The sequence below is a fragment of the Erithacus rubecula genome, assembly GCF_903797595.1.
Source record: "Erithacus rubecula genome assembly, chromosome: 13".
In the NCBI taxonomy this organism is placed as follows: Eukaryota; Metazoa; Chordata; class Aves; order Passeriformes; family Muscicapidae; genus Erithacus; species Erithacus rubecula.
This window is the reverse complement of record NC_136665.1, coordinates 13,656,533-13,675,717: the sequence shown is the minus strand read 5'-3', so window position 1 is coordinate 13,675,717 and position 19,185 is coordinate 13,656,533. Positions and strand designations below refer to the sequence as shown.

Below are 19,185 nucleotides of genomic sequence, written 5' to 3'. Positions count from 1 at the left end.
GATTGGGTATTGGGAAGAAATTCTTCACTGTGAAGATGGTGACACTGGCACAAGTTGCCCAGAGAAGCTGTGGATGCCCCATTGCTGAAGTTTTCAAGGTCAGGTTGAATGGGGCTTAGGGCAATCTGGTCTGGTGGAAGATGTCCCTGCCCATGGCAGAAAGGTTTGGAAAATGATGGTCTTTATGTTCCCTTTCAACCCAAACCATTCTATGATTCTGTATTTCTATGAAAAATGTAAAATATCAAGTAGTCATTTTCATTCACCTTCTAACCCTGCTCTTCATTGACCTTTCTGCTTGTAGATTTTCTCTTTATTTGCCCACTTTCTCCATAACAGTGGATTTTGGCTGGAATAGTCGTGCTCAGATTGTTAGATATCAGTTGAATGTAAATTAGCTTAAGGAGCTGTGGCTGCCACTGTCAAAATGATTCCAAAATAACTTTGTGTGGGAGAGTGATGGTCAGGTCAGACATGAGAAGTGTGGTTTGGGTCTGCTTGAGGGGAATGGAGTTAGAGAGGATAATGCCAGTTAGATTAATAGAAGAGCAGTGCATTCCTAAATACTGGTTTATATGCTGTCAGACATCCTTCATGTTACAGTGGCCCCTCCTGAGTGTGCAGCAGCAGCAGCAGTATTTGGGAAATATGTTTCCCATGACCATCTGCAGTATTTGATGTGAGGAAAATGGGTTTCTTTGAGGCTGGCACAACAGCTTTCCTCTGGGAGCTCCCTGCTCACAGCATGGTCAAAGCAAAGCAAGAGGAGAAAACTGGGCACGGGTTTTGCTGCCTTGGTGAGCTGCTGTTCTCCCCAGGGGTACCAGCTGCAGCCCTGCTGCTCCCCCAGCCCTGCCTGCTCAGTGCTGGGAGGTGACTCTGCTCCTTTCCCTTTGCCCAGCTGTGTAACTCCTGATCCTCTTTATTTACAGTCAACGTGGGCAATTATTCAGGGTCACTGATTGGCCAATTTGTTCTGGCTTTATGTATGGCAACTGCAAAACAGCTGAGGATGTCTGGCAGGCAGTAGAAGTTTTATTTCTGTCAATTAAAATAGCAAAATATATGTTCAATGAGATAATTTGGATCATTACACTTTCCTATCATAATGCCGTTTGCAGTTTCATCCATTCTATGGATAAAAACATAAGCAGCATCAATGAAAAAAAACCAATCTATTTCTATCCTAAATATATGTGTAGAAGCACTGGCATTGTAACATCAGAGTATGAGCCTGATCTGAGCTATGTCATTAGTGATCTTGGGAAAACCTGATATGTTTCAAATTAAGAGTGGTTTTCTGGATGATGACAATCCAAATACATTTTGTTTATGCAGACCAGTGGTTGTCACCATCATTGAAGCACCATTTGGGACACTGCAAGCCAGGAGCTCCCCTGGTGTCTGTGTCTTATATTTTGTCTCATTTGCAATGGGGTAGCAATAGAGCAGGGGATGATGGAGGGAAGGGCAGGACAGGAGGCACATCTGTCTCCCTAAGGCATCCTGCCATGCTAGCATGCCACAGCAGAAGAGAATCTTTCTCTCCATTGTTGTCTGAATTTATTTGATGCCAGATATCAGTAAAAAGCAAATCTCTCCTGTTCAAAGACAAAGTAACAAAACTCTCCCTGTTCAGAGGCTGCTGGGAAGGGGTGTGCCAGGGTGCTGGGGAGCAGAGGAAAAAAAAATGGCTCAAATAAAGTAATAAAGTTCTGCTGAGAAAGGAGTAAATGCTCATTGGTAGCATGAAATCAGATGTAGCTGTAAACTCTGCTGGACATGAATTGGCCTATGCCAGTGGGATCCTTGGGAAAGGGAAGGTCAGCTGACAGCAAGTAACAGCAAGGGATGGTCTCAGAAAAATTCACCAAGCAAACCAGAGTTCAGCTTGGAACAGGAACATTTCCTTTCAAAAGTGTCATTAGGTGTCTGCTGCAGACTGCACTGATTTGTGCCTTAAGATGGAGCAAAACTCATCCCTCTGGTCTGATGGCAGTGATGTGTGTGAAGAGCTTTTCCAGCTGCTCTGGGATGCTCTGGAAAACCCTAGGGAGGGTGTGTGGACACAGCTGAACTGGATATGGTGCCAGTCCCACCTTGCTACAGCAATTTCCCTGCCCTGTTTTCCAGCATCTGAAACCACTGTGCTACTCTTGCTTTTCTCAGGATGCAAGCCTGTAACCTTCAAGAGATCCTCTATCAAAATTTAGAGGAAAATCAGCTCCTTTTTTTAATCCATACTCTTCCTTTTTTCTTTCTTTTTTTTTCTTTTTTTTTTCTCTTCTGCTTCAGAAGAGGCCCTGGAGAGGACTTAAAGGTAAAACAAGCAATGAGGAAGTGCAGGCTGTCATAAATAGTGTTAAAACAAGAGTCAGACTTGCAGTAAGGTAACAAGGTACCTGAGAAGATGGTGACAGAGTTGTGAAAGGTTTTCAAAGCTTGTGTTTGATTGATGCCTTGTGGGCATCAGCTAAGGATTCTCAGGACATTGGTGGGCAAGGAGAGCAGGATGCAGCCACAGCCTCAGTGGGTGTGCTGAGGTGCCCAGTCATGGTGCCAAGCTTTTTGGCATGTGTGAAGATACCCCAGGAAACCTTGTGAGAAACTGTTGTCTTTCTATAGGGTGCCAAAAAAACTTCTCCTATATCCCAATCTGGAATCTGTGCTATAAAAATATGTGGGAAAGGTCTTGATAGTTATGGGAAAGGATAAGGAAGAACTGAAAGTTTGACTCACCTGGGGAAATGGTCCAAGTGGTTTGTTTGCAGATGTATTGGAACAATGTTTAACTGTCTGTTCAGGAGCAGTAAAACTGGGATCAAAGCAGTCACTTGTGGGAGTCAGGGTCTTGGGTAGTCAGGGTTGGGAGAGCTGGGCAAAGGCTGTGACAATCTTTTTCTCACCTGAAAGATACACTGGGTCTTCTATCAGATATGTTTACGTTTTAAGTGGAAGGTCAGGCCTTAAAATAGCAATTGTATGCTGAATTTTTACTAGGGATGTGCAAGAGATTACACAGCAAGGGGCAAGTGGTTAAATTTGGGCTGAGAATCCATCCCATGGCTGGGCAGGTTTTGGACACCATGAAAGTGTTATTGCTGAATATAGAATCAGTTATTTAACTGAACTTTGTCCAGGCTGGTTATTTCATTTTACTGTGCAATGGAAGTTGTGGTGGGCTCTGAAAAAGAGTCTTGCAGCCAGGAGGGTTGGAGCTGTTCCCTGGCCACCTGCAGCCAAAAGCCTTTGCTGTGGAGCTGCCCATGTTAGCAAGCAGGGCTGGCACGCAGGGAGCACTTGGTGCTGCATGGCACTGAGGATGAGGTGATGGCAGATGAGGGGACACTGCTTTGCCAGATGAAGTTTGTTACAAATTCCCATCTGCTCATAAGCAGAAGCTATAAGGTTTGTGCTTGTACAAGTAATTATTTGTTATACATTTTTCAACATGAAATCTAGTCCAAACGGCAAATATTTTTAGCATGTGTCATTGTGCAGTTAAGAAGGCTGCCAGCAGCATAAACCAGAATAACTCTGCGTGGTGATTGGGCTGAGATGGGATTTTCTGCTTTGCCCATTTTCTCCTCTCCACGCTTGGGTACTCGTTCTCTCAGCTGAGCTCCTGCTCTCATGAGCCAGCATCTTGCAGAGCTGGCTGCTTTGTTACCCTCTCCATTCATTTTTACCTGTGATGGACAGCACATCTGGCACAGCTGGAAGGTGTTTGGCTGGGTGTGAAAAAGGCTCTGGAAAAAAAATGATACAGGATTGCTGCTTTTTCCCCCAGGGGAATATGGACGAGGCAATCTTGCATCTCTTAATTTCCAGCAAACGCACGCTGTGGAGTGAGCCTGCACATGTTTTATAACGTAGGCACATTTGGGCTGAATGAAGCATTTTTTCAGGTTTTTAAGGAACTGGTTGAACTGTTTCAGCAATGTTTTACCCTCCACTCTCAAATCCACTAAAAAAAGAGTGGTAAAATGGATTTAAGATGGATCTGAACATTTTAGTAACAGGACAGCTTAGGTTTTTAAGGTTGCATAAAAATGTAGGGAGGAAATCTGTCTGAAGATGAATGCTTTTTGACAGGGTGAGATCTGTTGTGGATTTTGCTCAGCCTGTGAGCCAAATGATTTTGTTATTCCCTCAGCTCTCATACAAGGTCACATCATAAACCTCAGTTAATTCCTTTGCACCTGTAAAGCAGCACAGGCAGTTTCCAGAGCATTTCCCAGCTTTGCTGGCTCCCAGCAAGAGCCCCCTTGTTTTCATCCACCTGTCTTAACAGCTTTCTCAGCATTTGGGCTGTCCTGTCAGAACCTGCTTTTGCCTGTTGTTTTTCCCTATAACTCCACTGGAGAAAGAGGGGGATGCAGAGGGTATGCAGCAGGAACAGCAATCTGACCCCGTGGGTTGCACACATGCTTTTTGTATTTCCCTAGTGCCCTGAGCACTGCTCTCTTGTCCCTGATTTCCATAGATATTTGATTAATGATAAGAAAGAGAGGAGAAGGATTTCAGCTGTGGGTTCCCTGTGTGTCTGTTCCTGTGGGTTAATTGCTGGTATCATCTGGTGGTACCTTCATTTGAAGAGGATGGTAAGAGCAGTGCAATTTTGTCCAGGTTACAGAGCAGAATGCAAGAAGAAACTGAATTCCATGAGAATGATTCAAGCTTGGCTTTTTTTCTTTAATCTGTTAATGGATGTTTTCCCTAATTTCTTAAAAGTACTGCAGCAGTTGGCTGAGATGAACAGGTACTGGTGCTGCAGACCTGCATGGCTGCACCCTGTCTCACATCTGGATTCTGGCTTTATATTTTGCACTACTCTCTTACATGCCTTTTTTTTTTTTTTACATACAAAGGGCATTACCCTCAGTGAAAGCTTAAAGGGAAGCTTGAGGGTAGGCTCAGATGAAATGGGATCAGAGAGCAGGTTATCACCTTATTTTTTCAGAATGCTGTCACGCAGAAAGCACTGAGGGACTTCAACAATAGCAGAGTCTGTAATGCCATACTTTCTGAGTGTCCAGTATATTTTCCCTAACTCTCTAAGCAAAAGCCTCCTGCCCTGCTAACAGTTTCAAAGGAAAGAGGTCATGCCTTGCTGAATGTAGTTCAAAGTAAACCCCATTTCCTCAGAAAGCAGGAGATGACAGTGTTTCTGCCAGTGTTTTCTTCTCTGGAAGAGCCACTGTGCAGCTACACTGGGGCCTGACTCATTACCCAGCACATATCCCATCCTTAAATCCATGATCTTTTGTTCATGGAAGTCTGCTGCAGAGGACTGTGCCCTCTCTGCTGGCATCCCACCCTCTCTTCAGGCTGCCCACGGGGTTCAAGGGTGGTGGGTGCTGCTCCCTCTTCTCCAGCTGTGTTGTATCCTGGCATGTGCCAAGGCTGAGGTAGTCCAGCCTGGGTTAGGATGGATGTGTTGGGCAATTAGTGTTTTACTTGGCTTTAAATACAAAGAATAATTAGTGAAGCAGTGTGAAAAAGAGCTCTCCACCCACTGGGGATGGAAAATCTCTCTCTGGAGCTTCTATCCCTGCTGAGCTCTAGGGAAAGATAATCAAAGGCAGTGGGTGAAGCCCAGAGTGGGACTGGGGGAAGTGGTGTTGGTGCTGTCAGGAACACAGTGCTCAGGTGTGGGAGGGACAGGGACAGCCTTGGCTGGGGGACAGACAGAAACCTGGGGGTGGTGGACAGATGGACACCTCGTCCCTCTGCTCCAGCTGGAGCAGGTTGTAAACAAACAGCTCTTCTGCACAGCCTGGGACAGCAGAGCAGCTTGAAAGCTTCAGATACTAATATTTCACATGGAGAAGGCTGTTAATGACAGGGGGTGTGATTGACTGCCTTTTTCTGTTGCTGCTGTATTAGCTGTACTTAAATCAGCTTACATTAACTGCAGTTATATTTAATGCTCTCTGTCTACATGGCTGAATTCTTAGATTGTTAATTTTCAATTGCAAATTGTTTAATTATGTCTGAACTTTTCATAAATATTTGGAAAGGGAGTTAATATTTTCTATTACATGCACTGCATGGTCTGGAAAAAACTAATTGTTCTTAGTGCTTGGATCTGGCAGTGTCCTTAAAGCCTTGATGCTCTCTTATCTGCAGTTTCTTGCCTTCACAGCTGATGTGTCAGAAATTGAGGTCTGTAGCTGGTGCTGTGTGTGTGTTATGGTCAGGAAAGCCATTTAGGATTCATTTGGCTCCCTGACAAGAAGAAAAGGAAATGTTTATTGTCTGCAGTGTGGTAACATGGTGAAGACTGGAGGCTCATGACACTACATGTGTGTATGATTGCTGTGGTCCTGGAGCCTGCTCTGAACATCAATATGAGATCTGGAAGGCAGTGGTTCTAAGACTAGGAGCAATATTGTGTGATGGTTTGTTTCCACCAGTAAGGGGACAAGGATGGTACATCCCATGGGGGGACTTGCCCAATCTGCTGAGCTCTCCCCACACATGGTACCTTGTGCTGTATTCCTCCTCTCAACTTACAGACTCACTGCTTTTAAAAGCATCATTTTTGCTGCCTGTGTTTTTTTTCTTCATAGCTATGCCTTTGCTGCTTTTCTGTGTCTCCTTCAATTCTTCTCACATCCTTGATCCTTAATGCAGGTGCCAGAGCATCTTGCAAGGGTATGATGTGAGGTTAGATCCCTCATGACAGCTCTCAGCTCCACACAGCCCTTCTCAGAGATCCCAGACATCCATTTTGTGCCACTGGCTCTTCAGGGGCAGAATATGTCCTATTGCAGGGGATCAGGCAGTAAGAGAGGTGGGAGATGTTCCCAATTAGTGAAGCTAGGATTCAAATTGATATTTCTTGTGGGTTTTTTTCATGTTGTTGAATGCTAATTATTTTTAGAAGAGGTGGCTTTTCTGAAATGTGATGATAGATTAGATATGATTGATATGGCAAAGGATTGATGTTGCTTCTGTTCAAAATCTGGAGATTCTCTCCAAGGTAAATTTCTCTGAAAACTTTGAATGATTCAGAGCACAAATGTTTGGGCACTGCTCTAAGAAAAGTGAGGAATCAACCTTTTAATTAACATAATACAGTAATTTAGCATAGTGATACCAATTGCTTATTAATAATTTATAGTTGTTGTTATGTATTGATCAAAGGGACTTAGAGCTGTGATGTTTCTGCTCTGGATTTTGATAAGCTGATACCAATTAGTGAGCAGCATAATAGGTACAAGTCAGAGAGACTAAAATAGCTGCATCTGCAGTGGAAGGCAGTTCCCTTCCAGTTCTCTGTTGGTGTAGGAAGGGGGTCTGCTGGTGACCTATACAGAGCCTTCTGGAAAGAGTGATCCTGCCCACAGATGAGACCAGCAGCTTCAGCTGCCACCTCCACCATAGCATGCCATCTACTGAGAACATGTAGCCACCTCTTTCTGTGCTGGAAATTTGCTGCCTGGAGGTTTAATTCTCCTGACTGCTTTCTCCCTGACCTTCTGGGAAAGTTTGCTGCATCAAACCAGTGTGAAAGACATCAGCCTGTTCAGGAGGTTTGTCTCTTTAGATCTCTGGCTGTGATAAATCTAAACTTCACCAATACAAAAATAAACTGTAATGAGCAGGACTGCGATCTTTGCCGTCCTACTCCTTGAAAAAGTGGGAGCCATAAACTTCCCTTTACATTCCCTCTCTCTTGTTTTCTGCTGATTTAGCTTATAATAGAACCAAAACGTTGCTGTTTCATAGTCAGTTTCTGCTTTGCCAGTTTTTTGCTCAGAGCTTTCTGCAACAAAACAATTATTGAGTAGACACCATTGGAGATGTTCCCATCTCATTCCATCCCATTAATCCTGCTGAGTGTCAGGGTACTGCAGCTTTGCTGGAGTAGGTCCTCATGCAACTTACTTTAGCTCCAAAAGCCAAAGCCCATTTTGAATTAAGTGATGAATGTGTCTATCATTAATCTTTTAATCAAAGATGAGGATTTGAGGATCTGTAGGTCCTTCTTCCATGATGAATTAATTACAGGCGTTTCTAGCTGTAAAACTCATTTAGAGCTCAATAGTAGTTTATTGCCACACTTAGGAAATTCGGGTGATTCTCTTTGCATTAACTGATGTGAAATTCAGTATATTATAAGGAAACACAGGCAAGCTAAATGTAGTGATACACCTCAGGCAGCATCAACCAGCCAGTGCTCCAGTTTCTTTCATGGTGCCATAGCTCAGCGTATGCTGCCTGCACGCCTCTGAGCATGCTTATGCAATGCCATAAGAAGATGGTATTAAGGCATGCTCAGAGGTCAGAGCCTCTGGACAGCTTTAGTTTTCAATCCCTTTCAGTGTCATACACCTTGCACGGATGATCTTGCAGAGGGATTTGCAGGGTTCAAAAGTTCTCTGGCCACAGATGGAAAGGACGTGCCTTCCTAGTGGATGTGCTGTGCCATCCCTTTTCTTAACAGCTTGCAAAACATTTGCAAAGACAGGCAGCACTTTTTTCTTTCCCTTCCTGTTTTGCTGAATCTGGTTTCTCATTTACTTTGATTTATCATTGCACATAAATCTGGAGGTATCTTTGCACAACCTGCTGGAAAGATGCTGTGTTTGCTTGTCTCAGCTTTCCTCAGCCCCACGGTGCAGCCTGGCAAAGCTGTAGAGAAGTGTGGTGGTAGGCAGGTTAGGAACTGAGAGAGATATCATATTTTCCTGCACAGGATCCATGCCTGGCACCTGCCTGTTCTTGCCATGTCACCAGCTTGTGCTGGTCCATCAGCACTCTGCAGATGAGCAGTGAGTACCCATGGCTGCTGCCAGCAAAGAAGACACAAGAAACCTCTGCCTGCAAGTGCCACCAGAGCTGCTGTGGTAAAAAATCATCTCAGTTCATGGGATAAACAGCTATCTAAGATAGCACTTAGGCCACAGTGAATCAAAGGGTGGACCTTTGACCTCACCTGGTGAAGCAGGCACGGTCCCAGCATCCACAGGCAGATGTAGTGGGTGAGAGGCTGCACAGTCCTGGTGGCTGCTGAGGCACAGAGATGGGTTGCAGCACTCTGAGATTCACACTGAGGCACAGAGATGGGTTGCAGCACTCTGAGATTCACACTGAGGCAGGGAGAGGCTGCTCTACATCCTGGGGAATGTTTTCACCCATGAATCTAGTGCAACCCTGAAGTTTGTAAAGCATGAAATAAGATTTCTCTTTAAGAGACAATCACCAGCCCTTACTGAATTATCCACATCCTTTCTATTGTTTTAAATCACCCTCCCAGGGCCCCCTGAGTGCTCTCATGCAGAAGGTGTTCATTAGATAACCTAGGAGTTTGCTGGGATAGCAGGAGCTAGCACCTATCCACAGCAAACAGCAACTGTGCAGCTCTTACTGAATTATTATGGAAATGACTGAATACCTGCAGCATAGGCTGTTTTACCTACATGTGAGCAAAATAAGGTAATCTCCTTCCCAGGAGAAGGGAGTATGTCAGTATGTCACATTTTGAGGTGCTGGAACCCTGGGGTTGTGTGAAGAGCTAGGGCTGGTGGGAGGGAAAAATAAAGTTTTGGTGAGGTAATAGGTACTGGTTCCTTGAATTAAAGGGAGCTTTATGTTGTACTGGAAGATTCTGCATGACTGAAGCTAAAAGACTGATTTGGGGAGCTGTGACTGGCCAGAGGAGAGGTAGCCTTAAACATTCCTGCTGTGCAGTGGCATGGGAGATCAGTCCCCTAGAATGTCAGGGGATCACATGTCACTGCAATCCTAAAGGCTGCATGTTCTGCAGATCCCTCCAGGTCTTTCAAAATTCTCTCTGGAACTGCAGGAATGAGAGTTATTGAATCCATAGTTGGGCCATGCAGATGCTGCCGATTTGCTGATGCAGGGAGGTGCCTGACATGGGGAAGCTGACCTTGCTTCCTCTTCTTTGCTCTTGTTTCAGATCCCAAGGCAGCCAGCAGCCTGTGGGTTGCAGTTTGCTGCTCAGAGGGTGAGCATGTTGCCCAGGACATGAGTGACTTACTCTTTTGAGGCAGCTTAGCATCATTCATGTTCCCAATTTAAAGGGAAGTCAGGATCCCACCTGCACCTCAAGAGGGAATGTTCGGATCCTCCTCCACTTTCTGCTTCAGACTTGTGGGAAGAGCTCAGGACCTTGAGCACCAGGCTGCTGCCATCCCACTGCCCTTGGCTGCTTGTAGAGAGCATATTCACCATTAGTGGGGAAAGGATGCTGCAGAGCAGTCTGTGACATTGCCATGGAGAGTATGTGTGCCACATGGTGCCACTGTGTCCTGCCTCATTGCACTTTATCTCCTAAAACAGCAGCTTTGTGGTAAGAAACCAAGGGCATCCTGCAATGAGTCACTTTGGGGGCCATGTTTCTTTCAGCTGGAGCACTCAGTGATGTTGATGCCACATGTTGTGAGTACTCCTGGACTGACAGATTAAATATTAATTGATGTGGCTTATGAATTTTTCAGTGTTTTCTCACACTGTGCATCACAAAGTGAAACCACCTTTTATGAGACAAAGATCTCTCCTAAAGCCCTACATCAAAGCTGCAAAATTGTCACCCATATTGTGATCTTGTTTAGCCTTCACCATGAGCATGTTTGCTTTGAAATACTTAATCAACCATTTGCTGAGCTACAGGACTCCCAGCATGTTAAAGGATGAGTGCCTTGAAACTTTCTCTTTCAGGCTTTTGGCACCTATAGCCATGCATTTGGCTACACTAATTATTTTGGAAGGAGTTAAACCAGGCTTAGGAAGAACATGAGTGGGTCATAGCTTTTGTCTTAGTCCTCCAGCTACTGAAAATAATTAACAAAGTGGCATTTTCAGACCTGTCCAGCTTGCATGGTGGTGTGTCCCCAGCCAGGACAGTCCTGCTCAGTAGATGCCCACCTGATCACCTGTTCCTGAATGCCAGTACTGCTGGGAGGAAAACCAAAGCAGGCAATAGCAGAGGATTCAGAGAGACCTGTACTAAATGCTTTCTTTTCCAGAAGAATTACAATCCAAGTGTGTTTCCATATCTAGTGCAGCATAAAGCAGGTTGCTGCAGCTCAGCATTTGCACTGCCAGAGCATTTAAAATATGTTTTTCCAGAACCCTGTTATAAATGGCTGTTCCTCTGCAGGAGCACATGCCAAGGGCCACTGGATCCACCACCACTGTAACCTTTCCCACAGGATGGAAGATGCCCTGGGACAGGCCCCAGTTATGCTTCAGCAATGGGGATGTTGTGACATCTGCTGCCTTTGCTGGGAGGCAGGAATCAGCATTAGCAGTGGCTGACAGAGAGGGATTAAGCTTTTAAATAGTCCCAGTGGTTTCTGGTTTGTTCTGATGGCAGTTACACCAGTGATACCTGTCACATCCATGGTGCAAATGCCAGGCGTTGAAGGTTGTATCTGTATGTTGCATCCTGTCATAATAAACCCTCTTAGTTTACAATGATGTTATTTCATTATAAACCCTTGTTGTTTATAACCCCTTTATTCCCAGCAGAGCTGAGCTCAGGGTGTGGGTTTAGCTCCTGTGCCATTTCCCTCCCTGTGTCTGTTGGGCTGTGCCCCATCAATCCATGTTTGGTGGAACAGCCAGATCCACTGTGCTCTTACCACCCAGCCAAGGGCTGTGCACAGCATGTCACTTGTGCCACCAGCATTGTCCCAGGCCGGGAGGGTTCATCCCACCTGCAGCCCTCTCACTGTGACAATGGCAAGAGAGCTGTGCCCTGCTCAGTCCCCAGGTGGGTGGATCTGAGGTGTGAATCCTAGCAAAGAAGGAAGGAGGAGGGCAGCCTGAGCTGCTCACATGGCTCTTTCAGAGCCATGGCAGCAATTGTAAATGGTTTTTAGCTGTGATAAACCAAAGCTGGAGTTTTCAATAGAGATATTTCAAATAAAGCATTTGGGCTCCAAAAGCATGGGGGTTTAAAATCTCCTAATACCATTCATGTCCTGGCACTGCCTTTGGCATTTCCTGGTATAAGTAGAAGTGGGCCTGGGCTCTTGGCTTTAAAAACTGTAAGGCTCAGGCTGGGTGATGTGTGGGTGATCTCTGATGCAGGAAACACTTTAGATGTGGGTTTGGTAAGTTCCTGTGCATCTTGTTGAAGATCTTATTGACTAATTAGTCTGGTTGGTTTCTGCCTGCAAAGAAGTAGAGGGATTATCTCCCATCCTTTCGGGATACAGGAGGAAAATTCTCTCAGTGAGCTGGTTTCACAGGGAAGGAAGCAAAGGATTGCTTCTGCAGGCCAGAAGCAATCAAAACTTTCAGACTTTAATGAGGAATGTTTTAAACCCATTTCTCTTATCTACTAGTGCCTATTAAAGATTATTCCTTATTAACAGTTTATATGTGAAAAACCAGTCTTGCAAGGTCTTTTAATTGCAATTGAACCCTCACCAGGAGTTACAGTAGATACCTGCCCTGCAATGCCTGCAGTGATGGGGGGCTGCTGTACTGATCAGTTTTGGGCTCCACCTAACACCTAACCTAGGTATAGTTTTTAATTTTTTATTCTTTAGCTTTAGCAGCTGTTCCACCAATGTAGATGATCTCTGCAGGGCAGGCAGAGAGAACTAATGTGGTTGCGGGTAGATGTATGAAAACATCTAATTTACCAGCAGGCAGTTGGGTAATGATCAGTTGAGAATTACAAATTATGTAAATCATGTATTTGTGGCATGCTGCTGAAGAAAAGCCCAGTGCATATGACAAATCATGTATATACTGAAATCTATAATACTTTTCACATTTAATTGACTGGGGCAACCTTATGATTTATATCTTTGCTTTATTCACAGCACACCCATAACATAGTCATAATGCAGAACGAAACTAATTCATTTTCTCTCTGACTTTTGAAATCATTTATGTATTTGGCTGTCAAGTACTTGAATATAAAGTGGGCATGCATGTGGCAGATAATAAATAGCTGATTCTCTAGTTAAGAAATTGAGTTTTAATGATACTAAGGTCTGTGTTGCCTTACTTGGTCTTGCTTAGACGGCGTGCCCACATTTGCACCTTGCCTTATTTCACAAGCAAAGTATATTTTATGGGTACCAGCATTACTCTCTTAATGGCCCTATATAGTGTTATGACTGTGTAAAATGTACTCTGCTTTCTCTGATGGCAGCAGGAGCCTTTCCCAGGCACAGGAGTCCTTCCCAGGCATGGGAGGAGACAGTGGCAGAGCTGTTGGGCTGCTGCTCTTAGTCAAAAGAGATCTGCTGGAAGGTGCCAGGAGGACAGGCAGGGGTTGTGTCATTAGTACCATTCTGTAGACAACAAGAAGAAAATGTTATTTTGTCTGCTGCAGACAAGGATTGCTTTCCCAAATATCAGTTTTTGTCATGGAGCTGTCATGCAGAATCATTGAAAATACAGCCCAGAAAGATTTTTTTAGTTTCTTTTAAATACCAGCATCACTACTTAATCTTGGGAAACCCTGGAAAGCAATACCTTACCACTCAACCACAGCCACAGAGACTGCCTAGTCTGCTTGCAGAAAAGTATTCTTCTGCAGTCAGATCTTTCCTTGACACCTGTAGCATCACTGGAAAACATCTGCACAATCAAGATAGTGCAGAAAGTGTGAGGCAGTTTGTTGGCTCATTATCATACTGTAAAATCAACCCTCCTCAACAGCAGCATCCTCAGTTTCCAAATTTAGCTCCTGAGTTATTTTGGGTAGTGTGTGATTAACCTCAATTACAGTAGCTCAGATAGAATTCAAATAATGCCTTGTCTTTCCAAATTGCAAAGAAGTGGAAATCTGGGTCTGTACATTTCCTGCCCTTAATGAAGCAGCTCAGAGAGGTGGACCCACACTGGTGCAGAATAGCTGTGTGGTACATTTGTTTGTGGAGAAATTAACAAAGGCAGCTGATCATGAAAGGTGCTTGTAATGCATGTTCTGTACTGGTGCTGGGTCAGGAATATAAAGATGAACAACACCAGCAGGTTATGTCATGCAGCTCGTGTGAATGAAACCATTGAAGCTTCAATGGATTTGGGTCTCAGTCAGGACACTTTGTAGTTTTTCTGAATTCAATCCATGACAAAGGCTTTCAAAAACTAATCAAAAAGACACTTTCCATCAATCTCAGCCATTGTCTGTGTTGGCTCTCTGGAAAATCAGTGGTGAAGCAGTGTGCAGAAATAACACCTGCACCAGTGCAGATCAGCACGAGCATGTGGAGGAGCAGAGAGGTGAGGGATGTGCAGGCAGACAGACACAGAGATGCTGTGGAATGTGATGGGTCAGGGACAACTTGTGAGCACCAACAGATGAGCTCATCATTCATCAGGCTGAATCTGAACTTTTGTCAGCACTGTGGCTGTAACTTTGCAGACTGCACTGCACCAGATGGCCTCAGGGTGAGGATGCTCAGCCCCAAATCATCAAAAGCTGGCTTGGATTGGTGAACATTGTGTTTGTCCTTTGTGGTGCTTGTGTTCCAGAATGTGGCCCCTCACCACTTGCTCTATCAGCAGTGTAGCACAGGTGGTCAGCCTGAAGAGCTGAACTGCTCCTAAAGATGGTGCATTGGTTAATTTTTCACCTTGATTTGCCTTTTGTTTTTGTACAGCTGGACAACCCTGATGAGCAAGCAGCACAGATCAGACGTGAGTTAGATGGACGTCTCCAAATGGCAGAACAAATTGCTAAGGTAAAAAAAAACAATCTACTGTTATTAATAACCTCTTAATTTAGGAGTATACAGGAGTCTGATGCAGCCCCCAAGTCCTGTCATTCTCTTATGAGTTTCTTCTCACAGTAATTATCAGTTAAAATGATTAGATTTTTAGCTGCAAACAAAGCATGATGAAACTGTTGTGATGTGCATTTCTTGGAATGTCCTGATGAGCTAGGACAGTTTGGGTTCATGTGAATCCTCAAAGGTGTCACATTTCTATGCTGAACAATAAGGTAGATGATGGTATGTATTAAAGGAGCCAGGAATACTCCTAATGGGATTTGTGTTGTTTGCAGGGGTGATGGGAGCCACAATTTCCTGCCTGTAGGTAAATACTGCCTCAATAAAGATCCTTCAGATGTATTGTCCCAAAGAAGCTCACACTGTGCATCAGAGCAGTCAGGCCATCATTGCCCCCTGCAGACATTGCTGCTGTTTGGAGCAGCAGGCACAGAACCTCCTTTGATAACCAAGCACTCAGCTAATCTCCCTAGAGACCCTCTGTAAGGAGCAAATCACACCCTCACACAGTGCAGAGTCATGTGGCCTCCAGTGGACCATGGATGATGGAGAAGATCCTGTTGACATCAGTATGGCCAAGTTTTATCCTTGCCTCTAATCAGATGCTCTGAGTCACTGATAAAGCCCTAATGGGACTGAAGTCATTTGGAATGATCTATCTGGCTGTTCTTGATAATCAAGAAACCATTGCTACAAGGCAAAAAAAAAAAAGATCTAATCAGAGAGACAAGCTCAGTCTAGGGGCCTGCCTTTCAGCAGCAGTCCTCCCAGCACTGAGCTGGGCCTAAATTAGGATTTTTTAATAGGAAAAGTAATATCAGAGCTGTTTGCAAGCACACTGTTATGCCTGGGTGTGAAAAGCAGAACATATTGATTTATAGTCAGGCGTTAACAATGGTGCTGGTAAAGCCTGAACAGCTCCTCCTCACTAACACCTCTGTTAAACATCTGCTGCTGTTTCCTCTTTGGGGACATAGGCTCTGTTTTTCCCCACTTCACTGATAAAATTAGTGAGATGGCCAAGGACCACATGGCCAATCAATGGTGCAGCAAAACAGCAAACTGACTGCAGCTCTTTTGTTCAGCATTTGGCCCTTTGCCACTTCATTCTTGTCAAGAATTTGCAGTGAAATATAAACCTCTGCACTGAGCACGGCTGCTCTGGTTCTAAGACACGTAGCCAGGCCCTGAATGCCAGGAAAAGGTTGCTTGGTTTTGTTATTTTATTTTCTCTTTATGGCATGTAGAACAATAATACACATTATTCAATAGCAGCCAGCAAAAGCTGCAGCTTCATTAATTATTTTTTTGCAAATGAAAATTTGCCATTTCCATTCTTCTCCCAAGGATGCTGAAAACAAACCATGGCACTGTTGGCTGTCCAAGAAAGAGTTAGGGGAAAACTCCTCAACATAACCTGACATATCTCTGTAGAATTCAACCTTCAGAATACAACAGTGCAGCTTGGAGGGTGGTTTAGAGTAAAAGGGACTTACCTGTGTTCAAGTTGGCAGATAGGGATATTTAATCTCCATCATAATTCTGCAGCAGACTTTCTCCTCAGAATGTCAGATCCTGCCAGCATCTGTCTGTGAGAAACCTTGTTCTTTCAGATCCATGAATACTATATTTTTGAGGCATCCAAATGACCTTTTGAATCCTTTTCTGTAGCTTCCTTTCTGGGCAAGGCTTCTTTCCCTGTAGCAGAGGGCAGGTTCACAATTCAGCTCAGTGAAAGGATAGCATTTCCATTTTTATCTCCAATTTGCAGCTTTTAATACAGATTTACTGCACAGGGAGGCTTAAAGTGCTTGTGAAACCAGCAATGAGGTGTCTGTCGTGGAGATTCCATGCTCGAGGCAAATTAATGCCTCGTTGATAAATTAAGAAATTCACACAAGGACATTTGCACTTCAGAGGCAGCAAAGGCTGTGGAGTCTTAGGGGACCAGTGGCTCTGCAAAGCTTTGTCTGAGCTGTTGTGTGACCTTGAACAAGTCACTGTTTGTGCCAGCTTTCCTGCCTCTGCATGCCAGGACACAGCTCTGGTTCTTTTTGCCTTCCCATGTGCCCAGGGGAGTGCAGCTCAGTGCAGCTCAGTGCAGTACTAGGGCAGTACTAGGCTAGAGTCCCCACTGAGCCTGGCTCAAAAGCACATCAGCCCAGCCTTGGAGCCAGGTGGCCTGAGGATCATGCTCTGTGGCAGGCAGATGTTTTAAAGCTGAATCTGGACAGGCTTTTCAGTCTGTGTGTTGTACTTTTCCAGCAGCTAAATAGAGCAGCATTACAGCTGAGAGCTTAGTGATGGCAGACATGTATTTTTCTCTGCAGTGGCAAGTGCTCTGCTCTCCTGTGGTGCCTTTTTCCCCTCCCACTGGCCTGGCATCAAGGACAAGGAGGAGCATGTATAGGGGCAACTAAAGGAGACCTTGTGGTGATTTAGAGTGGTATGGGGCTGGGGCTGGACCCACTCTGCTCCAGCCTGCTGGACTGGTCATTTCTCAGTGTCTTAACTCTGCCTCTCTCCCTATTCCTGATCCTGTCTCTGCTCCCAGTGCATGGGGAGGAGGCTAATGCCCTCTCTTGCTGTTGTCTACATCTCTAGATAGTATTACTCCAGACTTCCCCCAGCTTTATCTCCAGTCTGATGGGTGACTTTGCACATCTGCATCTCTGCGTTTGCAGCATCAGTTAAATAGTCCCAGTTAAACTGTTATGATCACTTCAGACTACATTTTCAGCCTTAATACAAGAAGTTGCTGGCACACAGTGAAATGTCTCAGTCCTTGCTGCACTGCTGAAGAGGTTTATGAGGGCAGTGCCAAAATTGCAGTCCCTGGAGCAATTGGATGACAGCAGGGTAAAAAAGCAATAATGTCTGAACATCATTCCTGCAGCAGTAGTTCTCAAAATCTACAAACCAGTTGCCTTTTTTTTTTTTTTTTTCCCTAGGGCTGACTTGCAACTTATATAATGCACAGGCAATACAGGAGGCTGATTAGGTAGTTTATTTTACTTTAAGTCTAATTTACATGAGGGAATTGCTTCCCAAGATTGAGGCTGAAAACAGATGACTATACTTCACCTGCTTGGTGACAGTGCTGCTGTGAGCTCTGCTTGTAGTGAGTAAGATCTTGAGGACTGGTATGAAAACTAGTGCAGAGAACTCTTTCAGCAGCCTGATGACAGTCTTCTAGAAGGAACATGACCTTGTTTTCTTTTCTAGCATACATTTTACAAATAGCTTTTTACAATGTTGTGAATTGCCACCAAGACTGTTTGCACGTCAGCCTCGTGTTCCCTGGCTGCAGATGCTGCCTCACTGTCTTACACCTTGCACAGTGTCTCATAACCACCCAGAGACATTTAAACCCTGAGCAGATTCAGGCCATGGGAAGAGTTGTCAGAAGGTGTAGGGCTCAGCCCAGTGATGGGCAGCAGTTCAAAGCTGAGAACATGCATTGGGGAACATCATATTTTGCTCTCACTGTCACCCTTGGTTTTAGAGTTTAAATTTCCTGTTGACAGCAAGCAGCACTGAAGAGTCTCACAGTGAAAGGTTGTCTTCTTGGGGAGAGGCTCAGGCCTTGGATAGCAGTGGAAAGGATGTTTTACCCTTTCTTCCAGTTAGGACCAAACATTCCTGCCCACACATGGTTTGTTTTCACTCCTTGGGTTCTTTTCACACCAAGAAACCTGATGAAACAACTGCTCAGAAGTGTTTTAAAAAGAGCTGGCACAATTGGGACTGGAAAATAAATTACTTACTGTCAGCATCCTCTGAATGAATCCTTAGTAAGTTGCTGTTGGTCACAAAGTTCAGTTGAGATCTGGTCTGGAGTGTTTGTAATTGAGAATATTTCCATAGGAAAAAGCCCATTTGCAGATAGAAAAGTCAGTGAAATGCAAGTGCATGCAAGATACAGGAAAGTTGGACAAGTACCAAGTAGTAATTCTATGAGAAACTAGCAATAATGTTTCTACATTACTCAAGGGGAAGCTGTAATTTGTCATCTGGTTTGTAGGAGTTCCTTGCTCACAAACCTCTGCAGATGCTCTTGGGGGATTCTCCCACTGCAACAAGTGGTCGTTGATTGTCACAAACATTCATTCTGTTGTGTTTGTTTCCAAATCCAAGGAACGCAAGTTTCCCAAGTTTGTGTCCAAAGAAATGGAGAACATGTACATTGAGGAGCTGAAGTCATCTGTCAATCTCTTGATGGCAAACTTGGAGAGCATGCCTGTGTCTAAAGGAGGCTCTGAGTTCAAGCTGCAGAAGCTGAAACGAAGCCACAACACCTCAATAATTGACATGGGAGAAGAAAATGAGAACCAGCTTTCCAAGTCAGACGTCGTGTTGTCGTTCTCCCTGGAGGTAAGCTACATGCACACAACAGTGTGTAGAGTTCATGGCAGTAAAAAGCACAGCAGCCAGCTCCTGCTCAGTTCAG

The 19,185-nt window shown here is 44.5% G+C and overlaps 1 protein-coding gene across 7 annotated transcripts in view; it reads left to right on the top strand.

Moving 5' to 3' along the window:
• CADPS (calcium dependent secretion activator) overlaps positions 1-19,185 on the top strand; it is a 202,290-nt gene that overhangs the window by 54,804 nt on the left and 128,301 nt on the right. For all 7 annotated transcript variants that reach the window (XM_079316651.1, XM_079316650.1, XM_079316648.1 and 4 more), the window contains exons 4-5: positions 14,607-14,687; positions 18,873-19,109. In XM_079316651.1, the coding sequence (XP_079172777.1) occupies positions 14,607-14,687; positions 18,873-19,109 (318 nt within the window). The remainder of the gene's footprint in view (positions 1-14,606; positions 14,688-18,872; positions 19,110-19,185) is intronic.